This window comes from Calypte anna, chromosome 2 (genome assembly GCF_003957555.1).
Source record: "Calypte anna isolate BGI_N300 chromosome 2, bCalAnn1_v1.p, whole genome shotgun sequence".
In the NCBI taxonomy this organism is placed as follows: Eukaryota; Metazoa; Chordata; class Aves; order Apodiformes; family Trochilidae; genus Calypte; species Calypte anna.
Genome location: NC_044245.1, coordinates 111,737,916 through 111,756,692, shown reverse-complemented (window position 1 = coordinate 111,756,692; position 18,777 = coordinate 111,737,916). Strand labels below are relative to the sequence as shown.

Below are 18,777 nucleotides of genomic sequence, written 5' to 3'. Positions count from 1 at the left end.
CAGTTTGCTGAGGTGAAGTAAACCTTGCTTCAGGCGTCCAAGTGGGAGGTTTAACTTCTCTGTGTGGAGAAGGTTGACTTCCCTCAGGGGTCTTTCAGGGTTCCTTTTTTAAAGGCTCCTTATCTGCAGTAACAGATGGAGCAGATGGAATCTAAAACTTGGCTGCTGAAAGTTCCCTGGTTATGAGCAAACTCTTGAAGTAGTTTCTGCCTGAAATAATTTTCTATGTTGTAGTATTTTAAATTATTGGGGGGATCTTTAAAAGGCTTAAGTATTTTTCATCTATATACTAAAAAATAAGGGGTTCCCTAGAACACAGGCATCTTATACTGTGACCTTAAATATTCTTAAACATATTCTTAAATATGTTTACTATTTAAATGCCTTCTACATTAAAAAAAAAAAAAAAAAAAGGCATTTTGAAAGCTAACTTTAAAACATGCTGCAAATGCCAGAATTTGAAAATGGTACTTGGTCTAACTTCAGGCCATACTGTTATCATCTAGAGCTAGTGTGAAGAAATAAAAAAACCACAACCCATCTGAATAACCATAGTAAAAATCCTAACCAAGAGGCATGTTACTGTTTCAGAGATTTTTGAGGAAAATCTTGTCATTATGAGGATCTTCCACTTGTTACAGCACCCCTTGTGTGGTGCTGGTGGTTGGACTCATCTCTTCTTCCCTGCAAAGGTTGGGGATCATTTGGCAGATTCAGGCCAGATGAAATGATGTTTTGGTAGACCTGAGTCATCCTTACACTGAGGGCTCCAGTAAAGAGGAGAGGCATAATAGGTACAACACTTGGTTACATGAAACCTCTTGGCATGTTGCAAATGTTGCATTTTTCATAGTTGTGTTAACACTTGGTTAGAGGAACTTTTTCAATACAGAATGCTAGTCCTGAAAATGGGGGATTTTAAGTGCCTTGTTAGGAGTTAGAATCATAGAATGGCTAGGGTTGGGAAGGACCTTAAAAGTTCATCTGGTTCCAGCCCCCCTGCTGTGGCTGGGGACACTTACCACTAGTTGCTCCAGGCCCCGTCCAACCTGGCCTTGAATACTTCCAGGGAGAAGAGCATCTACAGCATCCCTGGGCAACCTGTTCCAGTGTCTTACCACCCTCATGGTAAAGCATTTCCTCCTATCTAATCTAAATCTCCTTTCTTCAGGTTTTAAACCATTGCTACACACCTGTACAAAAAGCCCAACCCCAGGTTTCTTGTAGGCCCTCTTCAGGTATTGGAGAGCCACTATAATGTCAGTTTGGAGCCTCCCCTTCTCCACGCTGCACAACCCCAACTTCCTCAGCCTATCTTCATGGGGGAGGTGCTCCAGCCCTCTGGTAATTTTTGTGGCTCTCCTCTGGACACGTTCCAGGAGCCCTGTGTCCATCTTACGTTGGGGGCTCCAGAGCTGGATGCAGTCGAGTTGCCAAGTTCACTGCAGATTTTGTGTTGTGCTACTGTATGCACACTTACTGTGTCCCAAGTTTCTCAAGATGCTGTTTCATGTCAAACAAGTAAGAATCTATAATGTTTTGCATGTGTACCCTCTTGGAAAAGCCATCTCTGCCTATTAAAGCTTAGTATTCCTAAGCCTTAGGTGGCCCTGTGGGCCAGCAGGTGGGAAGTTCTGGTGAGTCAGATGCAGGCTCTTGGCAGGAGGTGTTTGATACTTTCTAGAAAATGCTGCAAAAGGATTTTGAGAACAATCTATAACACATAAATGCAGCACAACAAATAGTGTGTTATTTCACCTTTCTGATAGGTTAATGTAGGAGAAAAGCTTAACAGAAAGGAAAAGGTTGGACAGTTATAAATTCTCTTGGGTCTCTTTATCTTCTCTGGGTCTTCAGGCTTACAGTGGTAGGTTATTGAAGAGATTGATGCTGTACAAACTGCTTGGTGTAGGACCAGCTAAAAGAGAATAACCATAGAGAGTGCTGTGTATTTCTTTGCAATAAAAAACTGCTGCCCCAGGGTTGATAGAGCAGCAAATGTAAAAAATCTGATTAGTACTGGTTCAGTTAATTGAGTATCATTCCGATACTGTAGGATACAGTATTGTGAGCTGTGTTTTGTTTTCTTGTAAAGCATCTGTTTGTAAAACAAAATAAGCATTACCATCTGGTTAGTCTTTGATTCCCTTCTGAAATATTTCTCTGATGCTATTTTTATTAGTTTAGATGTTAAACAGGTGTGATGTGCTTTCCTCTTACAGTTCAGCAGGACTTTAATAACTGACATAGAGCATTTAATTTACAAGTATAATTTCCTTACCTCATACTTTTTTGATGTTAATAGATCTCATCTGAATTTTTAACTATTTCCACGTATGTCCAATGAAGAAGGTGTTGAATTGTATTTTTTAAAGAAATTAATACTAGAAGACTTAATTACAGAACTGAAAGTTACTTTCAAACTAAGCATACTGACTGATGGGAGGTTTCTAGTTTTCTGATACTGTTGTCCCTGACCTAGCTTGCACATACTGTAGAACATATCAGGCTTGTTAGTGTAGCAATAGCTCCCAGCTGCTAACAGACTGTGTACTGCTTTTATAATTGATCTAGAAGTGTGGAAAATTATGATAAATTTCAGTTGAAGTTAGGTTCTTATTTAACCTGAGTTGGTTACGACAAAGTACAAGGTTACTGCATCCTAGCCAGAGTGGAAATGAACCTGAACTGGCACAGTCCCTTAAATGTCATGCTGATCACTGCTATTTTATTTTTTTTCTGCCCAAAATCTGCTCCTGAAGGAAAAGGTATTCTTTTCCTTAAGGAGCCACTCCTTTATGGTTTGGTCTTTTGCTTGGTTTGGGGTTTTTGGGTTTTTTTGGTCGTTGCTTTTTGTTTGTTTGTTTTTTGGGTTTTTTGTGTTGTGTTTGGCTTTTTTTGTGGGCAAAACAAACAGAAAAGCTTCAGACAAAGTTCTTGTTTGCTTGTCCCGTTCATGACCCAGATCTACCTTGTGAGGAGGTCCTATCTAGGTCACAGATAATTTCTTCTAACATGTCTCTGTGTGTGCTGCCTCTCTACTGGCAGATGTTGTGACTGTTGTGTGGATAGAGCACTGTGTAGAAGTGCCTGAAACTCACCTGTCTCTCTCTCTGTGGCTTCAGAACATAAGACAGTCTTGCTGCAAAGTACATGACACACAAGCACAGTGGCAGGTCTTGCTGTAATCATTTCCCTGATTGTCTTTCCAAGGAAAAGGCCTATCTCACCTCTTCTGCAAAATGTATATATTTTACAGTCCTCAATTCACAACCACAGATTTAGACTGCTAGTAATAGATTCCAGAATGATGTATAAGCACTCTCCTGCATCATAGTAGGCAATTATCTTCATGCAATCTTTCTGTAACTTTCAGCTATCTTTAGCATTTTCTTTAAGTAAGCACTTGATTTTACAGCAAAAATTGTTTAACGATGCTGGGTTTTTTTCCCAATAACATCACAGTAGCAAGGCATGTAACTCAATTCATGAACAGAATTTAGTTGGTGGTACATACTATAAATTTATCAAACTTAATAAACGTGTGTGTCCCACTGGAACATATACAAGATTTATCAAGGAATCATAGAATAGTTTGTGTTGGAAAGGACCTTTAAAAGGCCATCTAGACCACCCCCCCTGCAGTTAGTAGGGACACCTTGAACTGGATCAGGTTGGCCTGTCCAACCTGGCCTCAAACTTCCAGGGATGGGGCATCCACAACGTCCCTGGGCAACTTGTGTCAGTGTCTCAACAACTTCATTATACTTTTTTTTCCCTTATATCCTGTCTAAATCTTCCCTCATAGAATCATAGAATCAGCTGGGTTGGAAGGGACCTCAGAGATCATCAAGTCCAACCCTTGATCCACTACCGCTGTGGTTACCAGACCATGGCACTGAGTGCCACATCCAGTCTCTTTTTAAATATCTCCAGGGATGGAGAATCCACTACTTCACTGAGCAGCCCATTCCAATGCTTGATCACCCTCTCAGTAAAGAAATTCTTTCTGATATCCAACCTAAACCTCCCCCAGCACAACAACTCTTCTAGTTTAAAAACATTACACCCTGTCCTATCAAAACTGACTTTACTCAAGTTTGCCCCCATGTTTCTTAAGTTCCCTTTAGGTATTGAAAGGCTTCCATAAGGCCTCCTGAAGCCTTCTCTTCCCCAGGTTGAACAACCCCAACTCCCTCAGCCTGGCTTCGCAGGAAAGATGCTCCAGCTCTCTGATCACCTTGGTGGCCCTCCTCTGGACTCGCTCCAACAGCTCCATGCCCCTCCCGTGGAGCTGGACACAGTATTCCAGGTGGGGTCTCCCCAGAGCACAGGAGAGGGGGAGAATCCCCTCCCTTGAGCTGCCGGACAGGGTTTTTTTGCGATGCAGCCCAGGACCCGGTTGACTTTTTGGGCTGCGAGCACACATTTCTGGCTCATGTCCATCTTTTCATCCACCAACACCCCCAAGCCCTTCTCCGTAGCCTGCTGTCAATCCCTTAATCCCGTATGGATACCGGGGGTTGCCCCGTTCCGGATGGAGAACTTTGCACTTGGCTTTCGGTGACCCGGAGGTGGCACGCACGGCCCCGCTTCTTCAGCTGGCCCAGGTTCCTCCGGATGACATCCAGGTCAGCTGGGTACCGCTAGTTTACTTCTGTGGGGTATGGGGCTTGTTCTTTTTTTTTTTTGGGGGGGGGATGACGAGCGGGTTGGGGTGCGGGACTCCCCGCTCCAGCCCCCTCCTTCCCGCCAACCCCGCCCCCGGTAGTCTCGGCCTTCCCCAGCGCTGCCTGTCTCCAGCTCCCGGCGCTCGACTCGCCCTGCCTGCCGCCTCCGCCGCCGCTCTGGCTGCTGGGTCGGGGCGCTGCAGCGCGGCCTGGACCCGCTCTTCCCCCCCCTTCCCCTTTCCCCCACCCTCAACTTCATTGCTCGGCGGCGGCTCCCGTCCGCTTCCCGCTCCCGGAGCTGAGAAGAACCGGGTTTGTGCTTCGTGGCTTTCATCTCTCAGACAACGCCGCCGCGCCGGGCTCCGCTCGGGCCGCCGCAGCCATGACTACGGAGGACGAGATCATCCGCATCGCCAAGAAGATGGACAAGATGGTGCAGAAGAAGAACCCGGTGAGCGGGGGCGGGAGACGCCGCCGCGGGAGACGGACGGACGGACACACGCTTCCCTTCTTCCAGCGGGAACGGGGGCTTTTCCCCCTTCCCATCGCGGGGCGGGGAGGCGGTCCGCGGCAGCCGCCAAGGCCGCCCGGCAGCGGGGGGAGAAGCGGCGGCCGACCGGCCTTGGCGGCTGCCGCGGCCCCCCCGCCGTGGGAGGACGTGGAGCCGCCGGCTGTCGCGGTCCGCCCGCAGCCAAGAGGAGGGGGGGGGGGAGAGTTTGGCCTGTCAGGCGGCCCCGCTCCACCAGGCATTGCCCTGCCTGCCCTCTGTAGTGAGTGGGGAGCGGCGCCTTTACACACACACACACACAGACACACCCCAGCACATCCATCCTCATCCTCGCGTCCTTCCCGGCGCTTTGGCTCCGAACGGCGTTTCCCTCCCGTTCCCATTCATGAAATCGCAGCGTCGATCTGTCAGGAGAGTGGGGGGTGGGAAGCGCAGTCAGCGAGGGGAGAGCGGATGCAGAGGAGGATTCCTTTAGGGAGATTGCTCCTTCAGGGGAGTTGTTCTGTAAGGGGGTTGCTCTTTAGGAGGGCTGCTCCTTCAGGGGGGTCTTCTTTAGGGGGGTTGCTCCTTTAGGGGGGCTGCTTCTTTAGGGGTGTTGCTTCTTTAGGGGGGCTGCTCCTTTAGGGGAGTTGCTCCTTTAAGGGGGTTGCTCTTTAAGTGGGTTGCTCCTTTAGGGGTGTTGCTCTTTAGGGGGTCTGCTCCTTAAGGCGTTTGCTCTTTAGGGGTGTTGCTCCTTTAGGGGGTTTGCTCCTTTAGGGGGTTTGCTCCTTTAGGGGGGCTGCTCCTTTAAGGGAGTTGCTCCTTTAAGGTGGCTGCTTCTTTAGGGGGGCTGCTCCTTTAGGGAGGTTGCTCCTTTAGGGGTGTTGGTCTTTAGGGGGCTGCTCCTTCAGGGGGGTTGCTCTTTAGGGGTGGCTGTTCCTTTAGGGAGGTTGCTCCTTTAGGGGAGTTGCTCTTTAGGAGGCTGTTTCCACTTTCAAGATAGAAGCTGGAGTTCAATGTGGGATGGACAGGCTAAAATGTGAATGGGGAACCCTAATCTTGCTCCAGTAGGGTGGACAGAGTTGTGTGGGTAAACTTCTAGAGCAGGTGGGGCATGGAAGCTGCTTCTGCATACCTGAAACAAAGTTTATGTCACCTCAGTTGTCCCTTTTAATTCAGGGAAACAGCTTCTGCTTCAGACTGGGGGTAGAATATAGCTGGGTAGAATTCCTTTACTTTAGTTCAAGTGTTATCCTCACATCTGCTCCTGATAAAGTGCTCACATAGTGAACATATAACATCTGTACTATTCCTACAAAAACTTCAAAACACGTAAAATCTGAGTGTGCAGCGATAGCCAATTACCTGATTATAGTTACACAGAAAATAGCATACAAGTAAACTGTAAATTCTCTTTGCTATTTCATGGTAAGGTGGCCACATAATTAGTTTTTTGTGGTTTGTTTATTAGTGAGTGCTTCCTGCAAGCTACTATTTTAACACATAAAACTTTTTTTCCTATATATTATGATACTGCATTAAATGCTCAATGTTAATGATAGTTCAGAACTAAGTGGTGTGGAATTTCAGTTTATAGAAGACTTTTTTTTTTTCTTGTTTAGGATAATGGAAGTTATTTAATGACATTTTTCTAATAAGATTTGCATACTTACAGAGATAGTGATTGTATTAAGCCAATGAAATTTGGAATTAGAATTTAAAATTAGAATTGAAACAAATTCACTGCAAGTACACATAGGCCATGCTTTGAGGTATTTCAGAGTCCCTGGTTTTCCATAATATTGTATGGTGTAGCCCTGATATATATGAACTCTAATGATACTTTATGGAGGCAGGAGCCTTGTCCATTGCTAAGAATTTTTTACAAGCAACAGATACTAATTTGATTTTTTTCTCCTTTTTGTCAAAAGGCTGAAAATGTACTGCCAGTGAAATGTTTAAATATTGTGGTAATGAGAATGATAAAGTGCTTTTAGCCCAGTTTTATTTGGAATAGCTCTGACACACTAGGAGAAAAATGGCAACTCCCAAGTAATATGGGAATGACTGTTGATGCTGAGGAGCAGCTTGGCATTGATACCAGAGATACTCCTGGTGATGACAGAGTATTTCTCTGTGATCTGAGAGTCTTAGGAGTTTGAATGTAATTCCTTACAGCAGATGAGGACATGTATTCATGCTCTAGCATGTGTAACCTAATTAACTTCCAAAGCTCTAGGAAGGGGTACATTGTCTTTGCTGGGCACAGGGTAGGTCTGAGGTGGCCAAACACAGCAGGCACAGCTGGGCCAGGCTGTGCCTGGCTGGAGCCAGTGGCCAGCTCTTCATCTTCACCTTTATCCCTGCCCTGGGAGCAGCACCAGCAGAAGTTGTGCTTTTTGTACTTTGCTGGAAGAGAACTCATTCCTCCCAGCTCATTAGCTCTTTGGTGGGTCTGTTGTTAGTGTGACACCGTCTCAAAAACCTTCCAGGGCTTAGGGTTTGAGCTGCCTCTGTGGCTGATGGTGAGGATCTGACAGTTTAGTAAAAGCTCATGTGTGTACTGTGATAAGAACCCTTAGCTCTATGTGTATAGGAGAGTAAGTGCATCCAGTAGCCCAGGAGATGCCTCTTGTTTTTCTTACTAATCTTTGCATCTTATGAAGTATATCTTCAATTTTCTATCTAATCCTACCCTCAAGTTAAAATGCAAACTTTAGGAAAATTGTTCAGATTGTTCCTATGAAGAGGTACTTAATTTTTTCACAAAGATGAAGCTGAATTGAGAAACTCATTCTCACATAGGAATCCACTGGGTAATCATACTGCTGGTAACCTCTTGTAATCCTTTCTCCATTTTTACTCAACAAGAACAGGTATTGCATGTATGTCTTTGAAAGAAGATGATTTGATAAAACACATCAATAAAAGGGAAAAAAAGAGCTTTGATACCTTTTCACTCTGAAGTTCTCAAGGCTCAGATGGCAAGAAGTGCTTCATCTCTCATACAAAAGGTGACTCTGTGGCTTGTGGCACAGTGCTGTGTGGCATTTCTTTGGAGGAGCTGAAAAGGCAGGCAGTGCAAATGCCTTTCCTGAGTCAGACTCTTGGTGATATGCCTTGGCTAAGGGTTTAATTATAGTTGTGTGGATTTCACAATGATTTTAGTGAAGAGGTATGTACAGTTCTTTTGTTTTGAAGAACAAAAAGTAGTCCAGTGTTGTATATTATACATCGTGAGATACATTTTTCTGCTGGAGACTTGAAACGTGGGTTGCGTATTTGAGATATCTATTACTTCTTCAGAATAGCTATGATTGGAATAAAACACATGTAGTGCTTTCCTTCTAGCTTTTGCTGTATATCAGTTTGCTTTCATTAAGCTGCTGTAACAAATGGGTATGAAAAATGAAGTTATACCTATGAATTAAAAAAATCAAGAGCAGCTGAGTAAAGTTTAGAGAAAATGTGAAATGGTCCATGTTATTAAAATTTTTGCTCTCTTGAGTAAAACAGGATTGTAACTGGATATCTCTGCATTTTCTGTTGCCTACAGCATAGCTTTAAGGTACAAATATAGAACATCATTCTGGTTTTATGATATGATCAACTGAGAGAAGCTAAGAGGAGTAATCTCCTAAATCTGGATGAGGCTGACTTCTGTTATTTCAAGTAACACTATAAACTGGAAGCCAACCAGCCTGATGGAACAGGGCAATGCCTTTAATTTTCTAGAAAATTACAGAAACGCCTTTAAAAGAAGGTTTATAATAATGTTCTTAATGATTGGGTTTTGGTTTGGTTTTATTTTAAGAGAAGTCTTACATTAGAAAGTAAGAATTAACAGATTCCAGTGTGCGACTGTCACTGGTTTTGAGGAAAAGAGGACGTTTGACTTTGAGAAAAGTGGTTATGAAAAACTGTTTAGTTGCTGTGAATTTAAACTCAATTTAAATTTAATTTTAAAGCTTCTAAATCTTTTGTACTGAATATAATCAACCGGAAAAGAGTGAAGACTTGAAAAGCATTAATGCATTGGAAATTTTGGTAATTTGGTACAGAAAACATGAAGTGTAGGTAGCAACTGTGTAGAGAGTACCCGGGTTTGTTAACTTGTTGCAGTTTGTTAAACTCCTAGGTAATCAAGTTAGTAGTTTGGGAAACTGTTTAGACTAGGAATAATAATGTTGTTTTGACACATACAATTGGAAACAAACTTTGACTAGACTGTGTTCCTAAAGTGAGATAAAGAGAGTGCTGCTTTGAATCACAGTATCACTGTTAAGCTGAAATTGCAGACTAAAATAACCTTTGTTTAGTTTGAAATTATTGTGTACAGTTTGGAGGTATAATTGGTTTGGAGCTATTACAGAATGATATTTTTGAAAAAGGCACATTGACTTTTGTCATTCATTTTGTCCTGGCTAAGAAAATTTCCTTGAACTTAATTTTGTTCTGTAGCAGTAAAGATAATTAACTTCATCTACTTGGATCTTATGTTTGCACAGAAGAAACCAAGCTTATGGCTGTTTCAGTAAAGACATAGTTCAGTATGCTAACTCTATTTAGCACTTGAAAACAGCATGACATTTCCCAGTCTTGCATCTCTGCAGCTAAAATTCTTGGTTAAAACTGGAGAAATTTTTTATATCATGAAAAAAAAAAGTTACCTAAGACTTTCTGCCATGAAGGCAAGATAATAAAACTTCACTGTTCTAACTGATCTGGGTTTGTGTAAGGTGGAATACAGGGAAACATTTTTTTTAGAGATTTCTTTTCTATCAGATATGATTAAAAAACAGAGGCTGTAGCAGACATTTGAAAGCATCCAAAGCTCTCCCTTTTTGTATGTGACACAGAAATTCCACTTTCATCTTTCTCAACCTCTTGGTGGTTCTTTTATGGGATATTTAGTGGTTAAATTGTAAGACCTGCAGATGCAACAGAAGATTACAAGAGTTTTTTTGTAACAGGTATCATAAGAAATTGATTAGGGAGAATTTAAAAATAAAGGCTAGCAAAATGCATATTGAAATACCTAAAATAGGATGAGTTGAGAGAGATGTAAGGGGAGAGGAAGGAATCAAATTCCAAATAACTGCAAGATGGAAATTTTGTGGGATTTATTTACAAACCTCATTAATTTAAAAAAAAAAAAAAAAGGAAGGTCATGTGCTTAGCTTGTGGCTTTGTGCAGGTGGTTGCCTTCTTGCTATAGAAAGCTCACAGGTTCAGTACCATAAGCACTTGAATAACAGCAGAATCATCTCAACCTTTAGGTGGCTGCTGTGGTCTGATGAGCTGTCTGCACAGTAGGAAGTGGATGACACAGAGCTTCATTTAAGTAGAGCTGGTAAATCATTGAGAATGTAGAGGTTAAAATTATGGAGCTCACACTTATGAAAATAGTTTTGAATCTGGCCAGCATTGCCAAGGAATGAATTGTTAGAGTAGCTGTTGATGGAATTTACTAATGCCTGACAGTGCAATCTCTGAAATTAACTCGTGTATCCAGAAAGTTGCTGCTTACACAATTTGTACATTTTCTTATGCTTTTAACATAGGAAAAAGGAAAAAAGAAACACATACAACAGCTAAGTAATAAACAAGTGCATGTAGCTCAGATTTTGTAGCCTGTGAGGATGGGCTCGGGCTTGCAGTTTGGGACCTGTTGCTGCTTGGCCAGTCTGTTATAGGCTGAAAAATGTTGTCTGCACTTATCTTTGCAGCCTTATCTCCATATTTCATTGTATTAATATTTAAATTTAGTTGAAAAATAGTAGACATGCTTGCAAAGTTGTTGTCTTCTGTTGGGAAACTATAGCTTAGCTGTGTCTAGTAAAAGAGCTTTCTGGTTTTACCACACCACTGCAAATTCAGTTAAGAAAGTTGGCTGTATAAAATTTATATATATTTATATATATATGTGCATATAGACATATGCATTATTGATGGACTGTGCAGCACTTCTCAACTCCAAGTTCTGGTTCTAAAGCAGAAGAGGTTGTTCTGAAAATTGCTGTTGTTTGGCTTGCTTCTAGTGCTGGTAAGTGAAATACCCTTGAGGCTGTTTTTTTGATGATATGTGTTGGTTAAGTAGTAATAGCTAGAATGCTTTAACTGGCACGTGGATTATATGGAATAAAACTTCTCTGTCCTTTGAGTGAATACTTTGATTTTAGAGTTTAGACCTGTTAATACTTAGGAGAACATTCCTTGTCCTAGTGTTGTTCTGTGGATAAATTTGGAACCGATGGCTTGAATCCAGTCTGCGACCTTGAGGCAGATAAGGGTATATTGTTATTGTACTGGAAGTGCCTGATTGCTGCTGAACTGAATTTTTTCCTTTCCTTTTTTACAGGCTGGAGCTCTTGATTTATTGAAGGAGCTTAAGAATATTCCCATGACCCTTGAGTTGTTACAGGTATGATTTTCTTGTTATGTTGCAAATATCAACCCCATAGTGATGAAAGTGAAGCCAGCAAATTTGGAAGAAGATTGCAGGATTAAAGTAGATTCCTATGTAGAAACTCACTGCAAGAATCAGTGTTATTATAGGGTAACAAGTCTTCCTTCACCCTGATTTATGGCAGAGTTTTCTTCCAATAGCAAGCTCTAGAAGCATATCTCTCTGTTTAAGTTGAAAATTGTGATTTTTCTCATGGACAAGAGGGGCAGAGCTCCTTATAAACTTACCTTACAGATAATCTTTGGTTTTTACTAACACAAATGCTATATGTTTCTTTCCTTCTGAAGGAGAAGGCACCTGATTACAGCTGATACCTTTTTATGTGGTTAGTTCTGGGCTTTGTTTTTAAGTGTAGTTCATACCTTTTTTCCCCACAAAACTATATTTATATGTATTCTTAAAGTAACTATACTACTCCTTCTCCTCCTCTTCTGCTCCCCTGGGCAGGAGTGATGCTGTAGTACAAGCTTTCTCATTTGAATGCATTCCCTAATTTTGCTTGTGTCTGTATCTCTAACATGGTATTTTTTATAATACTTATGAATTTGCTCAAAGTAACTTAGTGAACTTCATTTGCCTGTCAAGTTTCAGAATTCATCATGCAACCCATCAATGAACAACTTCTCTTACAAAGTAACTAGGTATTTCCTGTCTCTGAAATTTTCCAAATGAGGGAGATAAATGTAAGAACTGATTTGCTGTGGTAGCCACTTAGATTGGAGGAAACTGAAAAATAACTTTTTTCTATAACACTATTAATGGTCACAGATACAGAAGTAACTATGAAGTTCAACTCTTAAGTGTCAGTAGCAGTATAATTTTTAAAGTATGCATTTTATATATTTGCAGAATGTAGTTTAGGATGTTACTGCTGTTTCTGCTTCTGACAGAAAATAGCAATTGGAAAGTGTCACTTTTTGGGATGAATGTGTATGGCTGATAACAGTGCTGCAACATTCTCTATGTCCAACCTTTTTCCTTAAGAAAAATAACCATACACCCTACACCCCACTAAAAAAAACCTCATCAAACCTCACACAAAACAACAAAACTCAGAAAACCCCTCAGTTAACCTGATACTAATGGGTTTCTTTAATACAAAATATTTGTGAAATAATATTTTTTTGCCTTTGGAATGAAAAATCTCCCTGTGAGTGCTCCAGAAATTCTGTAAGTGCTACTGTGCAAACCTGCTTGGTGTGAAGAATGAGACTAGGAGAAGCTTTAGACAGAACAGCAGAACAATTTTACTCTTGAACAGTGAGGATCTGAAGAATGTACAAGTAGATAACTTACTCCTTTTTTAGTTGCAATGAAAACTTGATAATGTCAATAGAGAGAGGAGGACTCCTGTTCTTGCTGAGTACAAGCAAATTCAACTGTCTGCCCATTAGGGCTCTTGTGTCACCCTGACTTAATTTATAGAGGGTTGCATATTCTGTCCAGTTTTTTATCTTGTAAGAAGCTTATTTATTCATATCCATATGACAGATACCTGATTTTAGAGTGAAATAATATTTGCAGTAAAAGATTATTTTTATCTTCACTTGGGCAAGCACTGTATAAGATTTTTGTTTTACAGTAGGTCTAAAGAGATGAGTCAGAGTATGCTTGTGTATTAGATTGACTGCAGCTTTGTTTTCTTCCTTATCCACTGCTGTATTCAAAGCAGTTCTGCTACATAAGACTGTGTTTAACTACATGGTTAGTCTCCAGTTTATTTTGAGAGTTTTACAGATATGACAAGCCTGCTGTAAATTTTCTGTTAAGTCTCCCAAATTTGCTGAAGCAATTGGAGGGCTCAGAGTAGTAACTAAAATTCAAAGTAAGTGTACTTATGGCTCTGGTAATGGATTTTTAGTGTGCTTGTGTCAAGAAGGGTGATGATCATGAGAAAGTGAGAGCGCTACCTTTGTGTGGATTGAAATATCTATTGTTGTGTTTGAACTGATGAAATACAGGGCAGAAGTGAAAAGCATACTTCTGCACCCATTTTTAAGCAGTTTTGAAACCTGGCTACATAGAGAAGAGCACTGTTAGCTGATCATAGAATCATAGAAGGGCTAGGGTTGGAAGAGACTGTAAAGATCATCTGGTTTCAACCTCCCTGCAAGGCCAGGGATACCTCCCACTAAACCAGGTTGCTCAAAGCCCCATCCAACCTGGCCTTAAGCACTTCCAGGGAGGGGACAGCCACAACTTCTTTGGGCAACCTGTTCCAGTGTCTCACCACCCTCCCAGGAAAGAATTTCTTCCTAATGTCTGGCCTAAATCTTCCCTCTTCATGTTTGAAACCATTTTCCCTTGTCCTCTCACTACACACCCATGTAAAAAGCCCTACCCCAGATTGCTTGTAGTCCCTCTTCAGATATAGAAAGGTTGCTTTAAGGTCACCTTGGAGCTTCCTCTTCTCCAGGCTGAACAACCCCAATTTCCTCAGCCTGGCTTCATAAGGCAGCTGCTCCAGCCCTCTGATCGTTTTAGTGGCTCTTCTCTGGATACATCCTAGGAGCTCCATGTCCTTCTTATGCTGGGCACTCCAGAACTGGACACAGCACTCCAGGTGGGGTCTCACAAGAGCAGAGCAGAAGGGGAAATTCCCTCCCTCAGCTGGCTGTCTGTGCTTCTTTTGATGCAGCCCAGGACCTGGTTGGCTTTCTGGGCTGGAAGTGCACATTAATGTCTCATGTTAATGATATGATAGATTAATTATTTCTGTGTAGTAAGAGACTCCTTTTCCTGTAACATGACTGTTGCTTCAGTCTGAGCTAGTGATTTCTTCTGAACAATTTGCAGTTATGTGGAATTGAAAGGTGCACATCAGTAGCTGGGACTTGTGCTTGTGCCTTGTCTTTCTCACCTGATTTTTGTCAAAGAAAGCTAGAGTGGTTACAGACAAGAATACTACTGTGTTGTATCTAATGACTTTTATGTAAGCAAGCTGATCCTTGCTCAGCTAGGCAGGGAGCCAGTAGCTTTCCTCACACGATTTATCCGGTGGTCAGAACTGCAGATCTGTTTAGCAGCCATACAGTGTAAGAGGCATTGTGTCCCTGGTGCTAATTGCAGGTGGTGTGCAGCTAAACAGGGAGTGAGACAGATGGTTTTTATTTTAACAAACAGGTTTTACTGGAAATTACACAGAGGTATGCAGAACTAGGCTGTGATGTACAGGCTGTATTAATGACTTCTTGCCAGCTCACTGGGGAGACCTGGGAACCTGGAGGTGGCTATTCCTCAGAGGTTGATTTGCCTCTACTTTGGTCCAGGTGCTCATCAAGTGCTCTTGTAATTAAAGTCCATAACACCCCTGCTTGCATCAGTGGTTGCTTTTCTTCCCCAGCTCTGTTCCTTTATTTATTTTTTTTCAATTGGTCTGATTTTGAGAAGAGTAGCTGCCTCTGTGTGCTTTGTTTTGGGTTCAGTATAGGGTACTTATGCTAACTGGTGCTTAGGCTAACTGAAGGCTGCTTGCCCTACAGCTTGAATACTTCAGGGCTGAAAACAGATGTCTTATGCTGTCTCTGAGCCTCTTTTCTCTCAAGACACAGATGAAAAGTGCTTTGGAATTTGAAGTGGGAAAGAATGATCTATTAAAAATGCATTTTGGACAGGAAGAGGAAGGGTTTTATATACCTGCACGTTTGTAAACTGGGACAGAGGTAAACCAGTTTCACAGGTTATGCTGGGCTAGGCAAAAGTACTGGAGTTTTCAGCTTAAAAGGGCTCTCACAAGAACAGCTCTAAAGACTGGAAGAGAGGAAATTTAAAATGAAATCATAGATCGTTCCTTCCCTGTTCCTTAGGTAAGGGCATATCAAGTGCTCTAGAAAAGCTAACAAATGAACTGTGCTTATGCATTGCTTTCAGAAAGCTGTCAGTTTAGACAGTTACCATAACTTATTTCTCTTGTGTGATCAGAAGAAATTCATTTATTCAATTAGTCTTGAGGTTTACTTCATCTACCTAAATAAGTCTGTAAATTGGTGTATTTTCTTTTTGCTAATGAGAGTAGCCTGTGGTTGTGCTCAGTTATTAGTGGAGGGTTTGGGTTTTTTTTGTAGTTACACTCTATCATTCAGATACTGTTTTATGGAGTTCATACACATGTTGTTCTTCATTGTCTGAAGATAACATTGAAAGTATGTGTTTAAAATGTCAAGAGAGTTGGCTAATACTGTTAGTCTGAGCGAGCAGAGTCTATCTTGAAGCACTTTACTTACAGGTCAGTAATCAGCAGTTTTCCTTACTCCAAAATATGTGTTTAGAGCTGTCAGTCAGACCTGAGGTTATTTGGTGTGCTTCCTTTGATTATGTAGGTATTGAGGATTTCAGTACATATCCAGTCACTTAGCACATCTCTGGTGCCCCCAGAAGTGAAGGGTAGGTTGTAAGGAGTAATTTACAGGAACAAATAATTTCTTTCTTTAGCAAGCCACAAAGTTTTAAATGGTCTTTTAAGGGAGAAGGAAATTCATGAGGAACTACTGCAAAAGTAAATGGAATAAATTGTATTTACCATGTCCTGTAAATGGTAAATGCAACAACACTGAGCATCTTGAGAACAATAAAAAAATAGTTATCAGTCAAAAGATGAAATGATAATGAAATGCTTATTTGCATTGTAGAACACTTTTATCCTTCCACAAAACTAAAACTGTGGAAGTGTTCTACTTGTTAGACTAACAGATAGTCAGAAGTCTTCTAAAATTAAACTTGTTGCTGTTGAGCTGAATTTATGTTCTTATCTTTTGAGTCTTAAAAAGTTTTGTAAATTAATCTCCTTTTCACTCTATAGATGGCAGTAGTGCCAAAGGTTTAAAGCCTGACTTTCTTGTCCCTTTCAGAGAGGTAGGCTGGTCTTGCTGTTTCATTCGAAAAGCAGAACCCTCTGTGCTTAAGATTTTAAAGAATCTCAGTAATGCCAAAATTATAAGGAACCTAAAACTGGTTTCTTTCAACTGATATTACAACTTCTTCCACAGTCTCTAAATGTAGTGTGTTAGGAATGTCAAGTTACTGAAGCACTTGCTTCATGGAAAAACAAGGCTTGAGGCTAGAACCTTTGCTAAAATTTTTCTGTATGATTTTCAAAATTGTTAGGGGTGATGTACTTAGCTTACATAAGTAGTTCTGCAGAGCTTTTTGAGGTGCTTTGGGTGCAAAATTCTTCTGATTAACTCCCATTAACCTACTACCAAACTATTTTGATGGAGGCAAATGGTAATGCTGTTGTATTCTTTTTAAAATGTCCTTGTTAAAATAAGTTTTATAAAGGCTTGCAGCATTTCATCCGGGTATTTTTAAAAACTAAAACCACAAACACAAAAGGGGACTTTGTACATTTTAAAAAGTATAACTGTATGTATGTTTACTTGCTCAGTTGTTTTCATGTCACCTTTTATAGTATATATTTTTATTTCTGTGGCAGTCTACCAGAATTGGAATGTCTGTGAACGCAATACGCAAGCAAAGCACAGATGAAGAAGTTACATCTTTAGCAAAATCTCTTATCAAGTCTTGGAAGAAACTGTTGGGTATGGTGATACAAACTTTTTTTCTTTTCTCTTGCATGTTTTAACTGAATGCAGTCTTGGTGCACATCTTGGCACAGGCCTTGCTTTAGATATGTTTGTGCTTCTCTGTAAGTATTAAAACCTTCTGCACTGATGTGGTTGTGTTTGGCTGTCAGTGCACTACATGAAAGTGTGTTCAAAGCAAAAGTTAATATATTTTTATTGGGGCTGGCAAGCAGTAGGAAGGCAGCTCCTGTGCTGTGACTCATTTCTGAAGTCTTGTTGCCTGCTGTTGATCTGGAGTGACTCTACTGCAGCACTAACGAACCTGTTCTTGACTGTTTCCTTTGTCAAATATAGCAGGTACTCTGAAGGGCTTGTGCAAAATCTCATATGAGAGTGTGGAGGCTTGGAAGTTTGGTTATGTAATGATTCGTGAAGGAAAAAAAAAAATCCTGCAGGAAATTGATGTTAAAAATCTGTTAGAACTTACCAGGTAGTGAGAAATAGATCTGCACTTTATAGAACCTTCATAGTTTTCATCCCCTTCCTAATTAGTGAGCTGATACTTTTTTTGCTTAATCTTCCTTAAAGCAATGAATGCAGTTAATGAAAACTTTTTGAAGTGGGCTTTTTATATAAGGGTAATTTATAGTACTTAAGTTAAATGTATTTGAAGACACTCAAATCTCACACTGTGTCCAGGTATTTTTGTTCATACACTGTACTGTACTCTGTTTTATTTCTTTGTGTCTAATTTTAGGTAAACAAAGCTTTAGGAAGCTTAAAATCTTGAAATAAAAATATCTTACATTATTTTTTACTGATGGAAGTATTTGCTATTCAGTCTAGAAAAATAGGTCAAATACCCTACCTGGCGTTCCTCCCCTGCCATTTGCCACCATCAGTTACCAAGTCTTTCTTTCAGCTACTTTATTACTCTCTTGAAAATGGTGTAGAGGTGACTTTGTATCCATCTGACAGTGGACAGAAGTAGAATTGGACAATTTGTCACAGCTTTCAACTTCCATTAAGAAGCAGGAAGCTTTACAGGAGATATTTTATAACCTGTCTTTAAAAAATTAGTTAATTAGCTTAGCTTTAGAAATTGAATTTAGATAATAGTAGGTATGCTGATAAAATACTGTTTAAATAATAGGAATGGCTTTTATTATAAATTAAATGTATACTTTATAAACAATCTTAGCATAGTTCAATGCCATAGTTCAATGGCAAATAGTGAAAATCATGTACATTTTATTTTTAAATTTCCACCTAGAACTTGAAGTCCAACTATATCATATCCATTCATGCATGAAAGTGATAAGATACATAAGTGGAGAAATGAACTTGTATATTAACTTGGGTAGATCTAAAAGCTTCTAAACGCAGCAGTTAGATTCAGTGACCTATCTCTCAAGTCCTCGGTTGAAGTTAAAAAGGATAGAAAGAGGCTCTACCAAAATTTATTACTTGTAAGGTTTGTTTTTTTTCTCTGAAGTTCAAATTTTTGATACTGCAGCCTAGTTTAGGCAACAAAGCAGATGAAATTTTTTTTTTTTTCCCCCATGAAAATCTCATCTTTTGGAATCCCCTCAGATACTACTTTTCCATGGGGGAGCAGTGGAGGTGGTG

The 18,777-nt window shown here is 40.6% G+C and overlaps 1 protein-coding gene across 2 annotated transcripts in view; it reads left to right on the top strand.

The window, feature by feature from the left end:
* Positions 1-4,808: 4,808 nt before the first annotated feature.
* Positions 4,809-18,777, top strand: part of TCEA1 (transcription elongation factor A1) — a 28,399-nt gene continuing 14,430 nt past the window's right edge. The window contains exons 1-3 of one of the 2 annotated variants that reach the window (XM_030446153.1): positions 4,809-5,121; positions 11,519-11,581; positions 17,058-17,163. In XM_030446153.1, the coding sequence (XP_030302013.1) occupies positions 5,053-5,121; positions 11,519-11,581; positions 17,058-17,163 (238 nt within the window). In that variant the 5' untranslated portion in view covers positions 4,809-5,052. The remainder of the gene's footprint in view (positions 5,122-11,518; positions 11,582-17,057; positions 17,164-18,777) is intronic. The other variant, XM_030446152.1, reaches the window with a different exon arrangement.